The sequence below is a fragment of the Ascaphus truei genome, chromosome 7, assembly GCF_040206685.1.
Source record: "Ascaphus truei isolate aAscTru1 chromosome 7, aAscTru1.hap1, whole genome shotgun sequence".
Classification (NCBI taxonomy): domain Eukaryota; kingdom Metazoa; phylum Chordata; class Amphibia; order Anura; family Ascaphidae; genus Ascaphus; species Ascaphus truei.
In genome coordinates, this window is record NC_134489.1 from 64,100,366 (window position 1) to 64,113,640 (window position 13,275).

The following is a 13,275-nucleotide window of genomic DNA, read 5'->3' on the forward strand; positions in this document are numbered from 1 at the left end:
CGGGAAGAAAACACAATCTTTCTAATAGGGTAATTTGACAAATTCCATACAATTTTAACTTTAGAACTACCTTGCTTTGGCAGAAATAACGCTCCCCGCTCCCAGACTTTCTCATTAGAAATTAATACCCCTGGTATATATATATATATATATATCCCTGGAAAATAGTCCCAACACCCTGTTTAAAAAAAAGGAAGTATATTTAAAAAACCTTGGTTGACGTTTAAGGTCAGTTTCTGCCTTTGCGATGAGGTATTGGGATTAGGACCAGCTGCCCCTATAATCTTTGCAAGGGATTAATTGGGCTGTCCCATAGGGTCAGACCCTCGGCTGTGTAAATCCCCTATTAATGCTCTACCCGCAGTTAAAGATCAGGTGGTATTAAGGCAGCGAGTTGTGGGATCAGCGCTAAAACCTCACTGTTTGCTTTTCTTGCTCGTAAAATCATCTGGATTTCTGTAGGGTCAGGAAAAAGTCCTATTTAACCTTATGCGGAAGGGACCAGACATTGTGTAGCGGTGCTAAGTATCTCAGCTTCACACAGCTTCTGTTTATGGGATGACTGATGTGTGTAAGAGGGAGATCCAATTCAAGTTTACAGGAGACGTTGAAATAAGTGGGTGATGCTATTAAATTCTACTGGGTGATAGAATTAGAGTGTAATCTTATTGAAGTCTATAGGATGATCTATTAACGATCCTAATAAATGATACAGGACAATACTATTAAATTTCATTGGGTGGTAATATACAAGGAGAGCCTATTAAATGGCACAGGTTATTAAATAACAAGTGTGATCCTATTAAATTATATAGTTTGATCCTGTTCAATGATACAGGTTGATTTAATTAAATTACACAAGCCGATCTTATTAATGTTTATGGGGTAATGATATAAAGAATTACTCAATTAAATTATATAGGGCGCACTTGTTAAAATGATGTTAGTAAATTATGTACAATTATTTATAGGTAAAAAAACTAGCTCTGCCCCCCTCCCCCCAAAGTGAAAACCCCAAAATGACGCAAATGTATCACAAATTGGACTCAAATGACATAAACATTTTAATTTTTTTCATTATAGCCCCGAAGTAAACTAATGAGCAGATAAAACACGATATGTAAAGGTAAAAACAAAGCGGGTATACAAGCTTCCCTTTAGGGTCACACACTTATTTGGACATCTTTACGGTTTAACCTTTCCTTCTGGTGGTATAATCCTCGGTTAGGCCCGTAATATAGTGTGCTGCCAGGAGTCAACATGGCGGCCGGCTGGCTCAGCCACCCCTATGATGTACACTGGGTCCTCGCCCTGGTGCCTCCCGGAGTCTCACAGCTAGCTCTCTGATTGGTCGGTGTGGTCTTGTTGAGGCGCCGCGGGACTACATTACCCAGCAGCCGGCGAGAAACGCATGCGCTGCGGGACTACATTACCCAGCAGCCGGCGAGAAACGCATGCGCAGCAGCATACAAGGCAGGTCAATCCCCATGCAGTGCAGAGCAAATTCATAATACATGAGCTCTAGGAGGGGCACGAATATCAATGAGGACATATGGCTCGGAAGGGGGTAATGCTGAGCAGTACTGCAGTCTAAGGGAGTGTCTGCAAATGTCTTATAGGCAGAGCAGCTTCTGTATTTGTATTGCATGTATGTCTGAATTATACACAGAATGTATATCAGTATTAATAATAGTTTTGTCTTGTATAGCGTTGCCAGTGTACACAGCGCTGTACATCACATTTTATTTTTTTGCAGGCAGGAGTCCTTGCCCCATAAAGCATACAATTATTTTGTTGTGCCTGAGGCACAGGGAGAAATGGGACATGACCAAGGTCACAAGGAGCTAACGCCAGGATTTAAACGCAGAGCAGCACGTGTCGGGGCAGAGCACCGTGTGTATTATATGCAGATTGGCATGCATCTGTATTATACGCAGTGGCAGGGTTGCCACCTCTCCAGGTTTAATCCGGAGAATCTGGGTTTTGGGCACTTGGCTACGGGTTTGGCCTGCCAATCTCCGGGGTGCGGCGGCGTCTCCGGCATTCTCCTGCAATTCTCCCTCCAACTGCAGTGAACATGGCTGCGCTGCGTCTAATGACAAGTACGGGACGCTACGCGGCGTCGCGTTACCATGCCAACGTGATGTTGCGCAGCGTCCTGTTGCCATGGCAACGCGCCATCATTTGACGCTGCACAGCCATGTTCACTGTAGTTGGAGGGGGAGTTGCAGCAGGATGCCGGGAGGCGCCGCCGCACCCCGTAAGGGATTTTATTTATTTTTTTTACATTTTCTCCTTGTTTGCCTTCGGTAAAAGGTGGCAACCCTGCGCAGAGGTGTATGTGTAGCTATTATACTCAGAGCACTGTGTATCTTTATTGCATGTATATCTCTACCATACGCAGAGCAACATGTATATCTAATATCTGAAGAGCAGCGTATGTATTTGTACTACATGTGTATCTGCATTATATGCAGAGCAGTGTGTGTATCGGTATTGCACGTGTATCTGTATTATACTTAGGCTGCACATATAGTGCGGTGATGCGGAAAACTAATGTATTGCCGCCGTCGCGTACACTTATAGTAGAGACGTCGCGATCGCTGGAAGTCAATTTGATTTTTCCAGCGACTGCAGCGTGACGTCGCCGTCACTATAAGCGCAGCCTTAGAACTATGCATCTATTATACGCAAAGCAGAGTATCTGTGTTATAAGCAAAGCAGCATGTATTTCTGTATTATACGCAGCGCATTGTGTGTATCTGTATTATACGCAGCGCATTGTGTGTATCTGTATTATACACAGGGCAGTGTGTGACTATTATATGCAGGCAACATATGCGCCTATGTGTATTACACGCAGTGCAGCTTATATATGCCTGTATACAGGTCTCTGTGCTGTGTCATTTTCCTACGCTCCCTTGCAGCCGGCTCTTCCATATAAGGATATGCCCGGATCCAAGGCTCCTGATTGGCCGCCTGCCTCTCCTGCTCCTGTCTGTCAGTGTGCTAAAGGGCCCGCCCCCCAATGCCAGTGCTAGGCCTGGGAGGGAATGCCGTTCCTTTAAGGGATCAGGTGACAAACTGAGAGTCAGCCCTCCCCCTATGTGACATCGCCCGGGGTATACAGGGACCGAACAGGCGAGAAACGGGTAAGTGCCAGAGACTGCATTCAATCTGGACCAGAACCAATACCAGATTCTGTATCAGAACCAGGATCTGGATTTAATCTGGATCAGAATCATAATCTGGAGCAGTGCCAGCAACTGGACACTAGATCAGTGCTTGGAACCAAATTAAAATTGGAGCAGAAACTGGATTATAGGAACTGGGTCAGGGCCAGAGTAGGAACTAGATTAAGAGCATCTCGTCAGAACCAGAAACTGAATTAAATCAGAATATGAACCAGATTAAGAGAGTACCAAGGACTGTACTATATGGAGCTCAAAATTTGAAACCTGATTAAAGGAACCGGATCAGAAACGGGAAGTGGGTTCAGTCAGAATAATACTTTGGATTAAAAAAAAGTGGAGCACAATACCGAATGTGTTGACATAGGAAACGAGTCTGAAATAGGAATTGAACCAGAAACCGGATTAAAGGGATTGCATCAACAGCTGTAACTGGATTAAGTGATCTGGGTTTGATCAAGATTTTAACGAATTTGACTGAATCTGGATGGGCTTTCAATGTGATCCTTGATTAAATCTACATTAAAGATTTCTGGGCCAGGAACCAGATTAAAGGCCTGTGTGAACATTATACCCTGGATTACTGGACCCCACGTTTGAACATACAGGTGAGGAAGCTGCATCACCCATCGGGTGGGAGAAGGGACATACTATGTAACTGCATATCCTTGTGACACTGAAATTATATTCTTGTTTACAAGCTACTGTGTTTCCAAATGTATCACTATCACCCTGTGTTCTGTCACTTATTCAGGGGTACACAAACTTTTCAGTCTGCGCCCCTCTGCCTCCCTCCCCCCCCAACCCCCATTACCTGGCGTCTTCTGACGTCCCTTTGTCACGTGACCCCGCAGCGTCATTTGACTCTTTGTTACCATGGCGACGTATCTCTGGAAGCCGCCGGAAACCAGGTATGGGAAGTTACAGAGGCCTCGCGCGCGCTCCCCGGCATTTCATTTAAATGCCTTGGGGAAGAATGCGGGGCTTCTGTAACTGCCGCGTGCCCCCCCTCCCCACCCCAGAAAGTCTCACGCCCCCCAGTTTATATCACCACTCTCTTGCAATCATCTTTAATCTGAGATTTATATACCATTATCCCGTCACATGGCTCCTCCTGTGAGCTCTCTGGCTGTGTCACCAATCTTCCCCGTCCCAGTGTCCCTCTCATTCTTTCTTTGCCCCTGTCACATTACATTCTCCTCATCTCCTCTTCTGTGTCTCACTGTCATGCTCTGTCTCTTCCTTTTTGCCCCCACTGTGTCCGTCTCTCTGTCCCCTTAGTAACCTCCTTTTCTCTCTCTCTTGCTTTCTCAGGTGACCTCTGGGCCCCCCTGCTCCATGCTGCTCCTGTGACCTCCGTGTCCCAGACATGGACCCCGGACCCCCCCACCTGCTCCACCTCTGGAGTCCTCGTCCCTTCGGCACTTACGCCCAGAATATTCCCCCGGGCGCCAGGGGCGAAGACTGTGAGGGGGTGGAGCCCAGCGAAGAAGACGCACCCCCTCCCATGGACGCCCCCCCATGTGACCCAAATGGTGATGATCGTATTCTGCTGGACACTTGGTACGTCATCAAGCCGGGAAACACCAAGGAGAAGGTGGCCTTCTTTGTGGCCTATCAGTGTGCAGGGGGCGGGGCCTCACCACGCCCAGGGGGTGCAAAGGTTAAAGGTCGTTGGAGTGCAGGCGGCAGCTCCAGGGCTAAGAGACGCCGCCATGCCCTAAACTCTGACCCGCCCTCGGTGGCTGAGATGGTGGCCCTGGCAGAGAATCGAGAGGAGGACGAGGCGGTGCCCCGGCCCCCGCTTGTGTCCTCGGAGGGGGACGGCGAGGTGGAGGGGCACTGCCGGAGCGTGGCGGAGGCAGTGGCACAGTATGAGGCACAGCGCGAGGTCCGCATCGCTTTTCACATCGCAGAGCGGCCTGGTGACCCAATCACTTGCGACCTCTACCAGCTGTTGAGCCCTGCGCCACACCGCGTTCGAGTCCTGCTGGGCAACATGGAGACACCCCTGCCTGCCGCTGCACAAGAAGAGACGGAGACGGCAGCGTCTGCAGCTGGGTTCCATGTGGACCTGGTGCTGACGGGTGCCGTGGATCGCTGCATCTTCTATGGTGGCGAGGCAGAACCGCCCCCCGGTCAACTCTTTTTTCCACCACGGTTGCCCCCCGCTGCCCCACCTCCTCCGCCACTGGCCCCCCCTCCCCCACTGTGTCGCTTGTATCGCCATGTGTCCCACGACTTCCTGGAGATCCGCTTCCAGGTGCAGCGTCTCCTACAGCCGCGCCTCTGCCTTCCTGGACTGCCAGACCATGTGCTGCTCGCCATCTGCAGCCACCTGCCCACGCAGGAACTGGCCGCCCTCAAGTGTACATGCCGCCGGTTCCGGGCGCTGATTGAGGACTACGGCGTGCGGCCCTGCGACTCGCGCTGGAGCAGAGACCCCCAGTACCGGGAGGACCCCTGCAAACAGTGCAAGCGGCTGTACCGACGGGGGGACGTGTCCCTGTGCCGCTGGCACCCCAAACCATACCACCACGACCTTCCCTACGGACGCTCTTACTGGATGTGCTGCCGCCGGGCGGACAGGGCTGCCCCAGGGTGTCAGCTGGACCTCCATGACAATAACTGGGTGCAGCCGGGGGATGGGGAAGGGGTGGGTGAGAGGGGTAGAGGCAGGGGACGCGGCGGGAGGGACGAGGGCAGTTGAAAGGGTGAGTGGGTACTAAGTGTGCGCAGGTTGAATAAAAGGGACTATTTATGAGTGCATCGAGAGAGAGGAGCAGGTCACTGTGTTACCTGGGTTATGGACAGGCTTGTGGATCTCAGGATCCCCTCTATCTGGGTCACAAATCTGTCAACTTTATGAAAGACCAAAGAGAGACGCTTGGCTAGGTTCAATAAGACACAGACGCACATTCACTCCACCATTGACTTCGGTGAAAGCGCAAGCAAAACAATTCACATTTTAATGACAAACTTTCAAGTCTACAAACTTGCACACGCACGATACCCTATACACACATTAACTGGCAGCACACAAATACACACACATGCAACCACTGACCTTGGTACAAATACACCCATAACATACACAGTACTACCCTCAGAAAAAAGTTCTCCGCATACAACAGAAACACCAGAACAAAAAATATAGTGAAAACAAAATGTATTGCTCCATTTGGACACTTAGCCCGACATTTCCCCAGGAGGACAGAAACGTTGGGCTATCTAAGTTTACAAATGTTGTAATAAATATATATATATTCTTTGTCCTGTGCCGGTAACAGAACCACCTCTGGTGTTTGTGCTGAATGCTGTTAACTCTTTTCAACCAAGCATGACGCCAGCTTTCTAGGGCAATCCAATGTGTATGAAGCCATTTTTTTAATATATAGATATATCTAATGTCAATATTGTGGGCAGCACTCCAAGATCATCTTACCTGGCTGCACAAAGGTTAATTCTAAGTAACTGCAAAGCAGAAGACAGCACTCCCAGGTCTTTGGTAGGAAAAGGGATGGTTTTTATTCAATCAACATTTTGGTCCTGTCCAGGACATTTGCGAAGAAAAAAACCAAAACAATTGTGTGTGTTTGTGTGTGTGTATATGTATGTAATATATATGTATGTAATATATATATATATATATATATATATATATATATATATATATATATATATATACACACAAAGAGAATTGTATATCCCTGCAGCATGTGTACACATGTACTCTGAGTACAGGTTAATTGTTGCAGTGTGTCGTAAAACTCATCTCTGTTCAAACCATTATTTTTAGAATCAATAAGATGCATGAATTTCAGCTCCTATGTTCTTTCTAGAGTTTTTCTAAACTCTCCCTAGAGTAGGAGTGCGCAAACTGGGGGGCGCAAGATTTTCTAGGGGGGACGCAGCGGTTACAGAGGCCCCGCGCTCTTCCCCAAGGTATTTAATATTAAATGCCGGGGGACGCGTGAGGCCTCTGACTTCTCTTACCTGCTTTCAGCCGGCTCTTCAGCGACGAGGCGTCAAATGACGAGTCGCCGTGGCAACGCGCGGCAAATGACGCTGCCGGGTCACATGACCCATGGCGTCATTTGAAGCCGGGTCCTAGGACACTGGGGGGGGGTGCGGGGGGTGGGCAGCTCAGAAACTTTACACACCCCTGCCCTAGGGGATCAGTACAGAAAGGTCAGAGAGAGGAGTGACCTGGCTATGAGAAATGTTCTATTGGTTTGTCTTTTTCTGTTTTGATATTGAATCTCTGTGCATTCATCATTGTGCACATTTTTTGTTTGTCTTCACCAGTGTATCCTGCATTGAGGCATTTTGTACATTGAATATAGTAGACTACATAGCGGACTGGCATGTGTATATATGTATGTCCCTTGGATATGGAACTGGTGGGTGCAGATAGTGGTTGCAGATTATGTCCACTGTGTGGAGCTGTTCTCATGTTTTGTATAGTATGCTGTTGCAAGGAAATGGTCCTTGTGGTGCTTTGTTGGGCCTCGTCCAGGGTGGCGCTGGGCGGGCGCGCTCACGCTGGCCGCGATGAAACACATTGCTGCAATGTGTGTGTGTGGCCAGTGTGAGCGAGCGCCTGCTCGGTGCTTATCTGTTTGCCGGAGCAAGCAAATTTGAATCTGCTGCTCACGCGACACCTGAGCTGTGCGCCCAATGAGGGCGGACCAGCTCCGTGACGTCTTGGCTGTGCACTCCGCGTGCGCACAAATCGCCCGACCGAGTAGGAGCATGTGACGTCATCGCGCATGAGCGCCAGCGTGCTCTCTCCCTGCCTGGCCACAGCCTTATACTCCCCGGGGGGAGGAGAATCTGTTTCAGGATGTCATCTTCAATAAGCCTTGGTTGGAGCTCTTTGTGTCTTTGAGTGCTACTAGTGCTCCATTATAAGTGGTGTGACAGTGTAATTCAAAGATTGTCCGTGTACTGCAAAAGCTGGGTATTTGTGTTGCATGTTCCATTATTATATTTCTCTGGAGGAGTGTCCATTCGGTAAATACCTTTTCAGTATAGATGGTTCTCTCACTTCCTGTGGTATCACACTACCTGGCTGTATATAACAGATTTGTTTGTATGTCTAGGTCACTGCACTGGTCAAGGAAGTCTATGTTGGTTTTTTTAGGCTGCGGCCATGGTGAGAGCGACGGCGCGTGTGACGCAAACAAAAGGCCATACCTCAATGAGGACGGCCATAGTGTGCACGAGAGCAACAGCGCGGCTGATTTTTCGCGCAACAAAATAATTTGATTTGAGTATCGTGAGCGGTTCAGCCAATGAGGGCAAACCAGCTCTGTCACGACCACTCCTCCCCCGTCGCGTCTCCCCCTAGGCCACAAATCGCCTCGGTGGAAGGCGCGCGCGACACCACTCGCTCCGTCGTGCGCCTAGTATAGCCTCGGCCTTCGTGTTCTAGGGAGAGTTTGATGAATGGGTGGCTGTTAAACTTCTGTTGAAATTCTATGAGGGAGTTGATGCTTTTTTATCCACATTATGAAGACCTCATCTAATATCTTAATTGTACGATCGGTTTTCTGCCGCATTGCGCAAGGAAATCTGTCTTTACATCAGCAACAAAAAGGTTGGCCTACTGGGGAGCCATCCCTGGGCCCCTTGTTTGAACATAGTGTTTGCCATTCAATGTGAAGATGTTGTGGGTTAGGATGAAATGAATCAGTTTGGCAATGTATTGGGTGGATGTCACATGGTTGCCCTTTTGGCTTGTAGAAGTTTTAAAACAAAAGTTGGTACTCCAGGATGTTGGTGTAAATGGAATTGACATCCATAGTCGCTAAGATAGTACAGTATTAGGTGGTCAATGCCCAATATTGTGTGTTTTTTTAAAGAAGGGGTAAGTGTCCTGGATGTAGATGGTTTCAAAGTGTTTATTGTTTGTTCTAATTACATTCCTTCTGTTAGTGTGTCAATTATGGATATGATGGGTGTTCCTGGATTCCCAGGTTTGTTTGTTTTCTGGGAGCATGTGACCGGTTTCTGGTTTGGGGTCATTGAGGATGAGGCCGATGTGCTGGATATATTTTAGGAATGATTTGATGGTGCTAAGTAGTTCCTTTTTTTTTTTTTTTTTTTGTGTGTATTTTGTGGGGTTGTTGGTAATTCTCAGCAATCATAGAACAGACAAAGATTCCCCAATGAATGCACTCGAATCAATAAGTGAGAAATGATGAATGAATTAAAGAGTAATTTTAATCAGAAATATTAAATTTAAAATAATGTTGTAAAGAGGGATATGGTATTAGTATCCATGACCAATCCCTTGCGACATACCAATTCCTAGTCAAAAGCTAATATTTGAATAATATAAAGTACCCCGTGAAGACAGAAATCTCATGTGTGAAAATGCTACTATAGTCAAATAGTGATAAACTAATGATAATAGTATCCAATATAATGATACAGCTCCAATGATCTTAATATTGTTACAGCAGTAGCAACTACTGGGATTGGTCATGGATACTAATACCATATCCCTCTGTACAACATTATTTTAAATTAATCAGAAATATTAAAGACTAATTTTAATTCATTCATTCATCATTTCTCACTTATTGATCCGAGTGCATTCATTGGGGAATCTGTGTCTGTTCTATGATTGCTATCTTTATCCCTATTTGCACCTTATCATTATTTACATTTCACATCACTTACATTTGGACTATTATCTTAACATTTAAGCTGATTTGGGAGCTTCCCTCTCTTTCCCCTTTCCTATGGTTCTAATTATCAGCAGTAAGTGTGACCTGTTTAGTTGTCCATTTGCTTCTGGATATAGTCCCCATGGTTCGGAATAACTACACCCCCTTTTGCTTTCTTGGTGACGGTTTGTTTTTTTATGAAGATTGTATAGGTCTTCTCTCCAATGGGGTACGGTTGGTGTTGTGTATTGAGGATTTTAGAGTAAACCCTCTGACACAAGGTTTGTATGTAAGGGTCAACTTTTAGGTTGATTCCACACTGAGGTTTGAAGTCAAAGGATTTGGTATGCAATTACGTTTTAATGATTGGGCAATGGGAGGGGCAAAGCTCTGTCACATAATTATCAAATGGAACCTTTTCAGGTTAGGCTAAAATTTGTAAGTGGAGTACCTCCAAGGTTTGGTACTGGGGCCACCGCTTTTTACCTTGTTTTAATGAATTGCTCTTTATGCCAACCTCAAGGTAAAATCTCCATCTTTGCTGATGACACTAAATTGTGTAAGGTAGTAAAATCAGAGCAGGATGTAATTTCTCTCCAGAAGGAGTTGGATAAACAGGACGCTTGGGTTATGCATTTGGGAACTGAGAATAAACAGGCTGCTTACAAATTTTAAATGGGACAAAATTTGGTCAATCCTTCATGGTGAAGGATTTAGGAGTGCCTTCAGACAGCAGTCTTGGCAATTGTGCCCAATGTCATGCAGTAGCTGCAAAAAGCAAATAAGGCTGCATCCATAGTGCGAGCGACGGTGCGCGCGGTGCAAACAAAGTGCAGCAGCTCGATAGGGCCGGCCATAGTGAACACGATGAAGAGCGACCGCGCAGCAGAATTTTGCCAATGAGGGCGAACTAGCATCGTGACGACGTCATGGCCACGCTTCCGCCACACCTTCCCGTCGTCTCGGATCACAGTGCAGAGATCGCTCGAGCGACAGGCATGCGCGACGCCATTCGCTCCGTTGCGCGTGCGCCTACTATAAACGCAGCCTAAGATCTTGTCTTGCATTAAAAGGGGTATGGATGGAAGGGAATAAAGCATAATTATGCCACTGCATAAATCATTGGTAAGACCACATCTTGCATATGAAGTACAGTTTTGGGCACCACCCAATAAAAAAAAGACATTATGGAAATAGAAAAAGTACATAGGAAAGACACCAAATTAATAAAGGGGATGGAAAATCTGATTGAGGATAGGCTAGCTAAATTAGATTTATTTACATTAGAAAGAGGCATACAGTATGAGAGTATGTGATAACTATATACAAATATATTCAGGGTCAATACAAGGAGCTGTCAAAAGAACTCCTCTTCATCTCATGGGTCGTACAAATTACACTGGGTCATCACTTAAGGTTGGAGGAAATGAGGTTTGACCAGAAACAAAGGAAAGGGTCCTTTACAGTAATGGCAGTTACAATGTGGAATTCATTACCAATGGAGACTGTGATGGCAGATACAATAGATGTCCAACCCTTTTTTTTAATATATATTTTTGGGAAGGAAATGTATACAGGGATATACCAAATAAGTAAACATGGGAAGGATGTTGATCCAGGGAGTAATCGGATTTCCACTATTTGGAGTCGGGAAGGAATTTATTTTTTCCCCTTATGAGATATCATTGGATATTGTTTCACTGAGTTTTTTTGTTTGCCTTCCTTTGGTTCAATATACTGTAAATACAAATATAGGTTAAGTATCTGGTCTAAATTTACCAGAGGTTGAATTTATGGACATGTCGTCACTGTAGAGGTAAAACTCATTACGTGCATTTTTGGCAAAAACTCACTAAATGCACTTCCTGACTTGGAATTTCATGATATTTCTATTGAAAAATTAATTACGTGCCTATTTAGTCATAGTTCAGTTACTAAAACATAAAACTCATTAAGTATGATTTTGAAATAATGTCAAAAAAGATTTAATCACCGTTTCCTTCGTACTCGAATGTAGTTATGACTTTTACCTCTACGACTTGGCCCCCGCCCCCAACCTTCTCTACTGTGTAACTTCTGATTGGGCAGAAAGCTGGAAGTGTGACTCATCAGCTGACTCCACCCCCTCCTGCTGCTACCCTGGAAGAGACTCCTCCCACTGGGAATGTGGGGTGCAGTGTTTCTACTTGCTGGGAAATTTGACTCCTCTGGGATCAAATTTCAAGCACCCGGAAATGGAAAGACTGGAACCCGGAAGTGAAGGGAGCGCTGCCGAGCCCTGAGCTGGAGAAGGAGCGGCCATCCCACTTGCAGTGGTGTCTCAGTATTGCACTCACCCCGCCTACACTCCTCCTTTTGTGCTGGCCCTGATGTGGCTTCAGCTGCCTCCCAGTCCCAGTGAAGTCTACAGAGAGCTGTGATCTCCACATGCATGGAGTAGCCGTGGATCAACCAATGCCTCCACTCCCCTCTTCCCCCCCCCCCCCCCCGCACCTGTCAATCCATTCCCTCCGCCCCCCACGACTTGTCACAGCAGCCCTTCCCACATTTGTCACCCGCTTCCAACTTGTATTGGGTGCCAGTATCTAGTGTTGTCAGGTTACATACTCTTGTAAAATACAGAACAAAATCAGAAAGTGCAAAATAAAACACCACCAATGCACTATACAGTTGTGTTTATAAATGCAATATACACATAAAACATTGCAGTAATGAAACCTGGATTGCTGCCAAATGGTCTTCAACCCCACAATAGTTAAAAAATAAAAGGTGTGTGTGTGTGTATATATACAAAAAATGGGACAAAAATAGGGGGAAAAGGTAGTAAATTGTGCGAGATTTACAAACGGTAAGTATTGCATTCACGTTTGATTTTCTTTAAAAATGGCACATCACCAAATAGGACTGAATGGTCCGGAACAGGTAGATCTTGGATCTATTCTTGACCGGTCTAGGACATTTGATTGTGGACATTTTGCTGCAACCAAATGGTCGCCGGCGCTTGGCCGCAACTCGCCGTTGGGACACTCGGCTGCTAAGGTAAGTCCCTAACCATAGCATTTACCCTAAAAAACCCTAATAATAACTACCCCCCTACCCTAAAAACCTTAACCCCTTACCCTAAAGTTAACTCTACCCTAACTGCTAAAACCCTTAAAACGTACGTACCTTATGTTAGAAACGAGTGGCGGCTCAGTGTCCAGCGGTGGATCGGTTGCGGCGGAGGGTCCGTCCATGGCCGAACGCCGGCGTAGACTTGGTCGCAGAGACACAGCTATGGCCAAATGTCCCATTCCGCTCCTCAATACACTCCCAGGAGGGCAGAAAAAGGTACATATCTTCTTTTTATTTTGCAGATAAAAAGGTAATGCGCTACAATTAAAAGGTGAGCGCTCTGAGATGCAGGC

The 13,275-nt window shown here is 46.3% G+C and overlaps 1 protein-coding gene across 1 annotated transcript; it reads left to right on the plus strand.

The window, feature by feature from the left end:
* The first annotated feature begins 2,798 nt into the window (after positions 1–2,798).
* Positions 2,799–6,823, plus strand: FBXO46 (F-box protein 46). The gene is made up of 2 exons (XM_075608810.1): positions 2,799–3,799; positions 4,506–6,823. The coding sequence occupies exon 2, from the start codon at positions 4,561–4,563 to the stop codon at positions 5,899–5,901; it is 1,341 nt and encodes a 446-aa protein (XP_075464925.1). The 5' UTR covers positions 2,799–3,799; positions 4,506–4,560; the 3' UTR covers positions 5,902–6,823.
* Positions 6,824–13,275: the final 6,452 nt, after the last annotated feature.

Coding starts and splice junctions, on each gene's coding strand:
- FBXO46 (XM_075608810.1), top strand. CDS start 4,561: ATGGACCCCGGACCCCCCCACCTGCTCCACCTCTGGAGTCCTCGTCCC.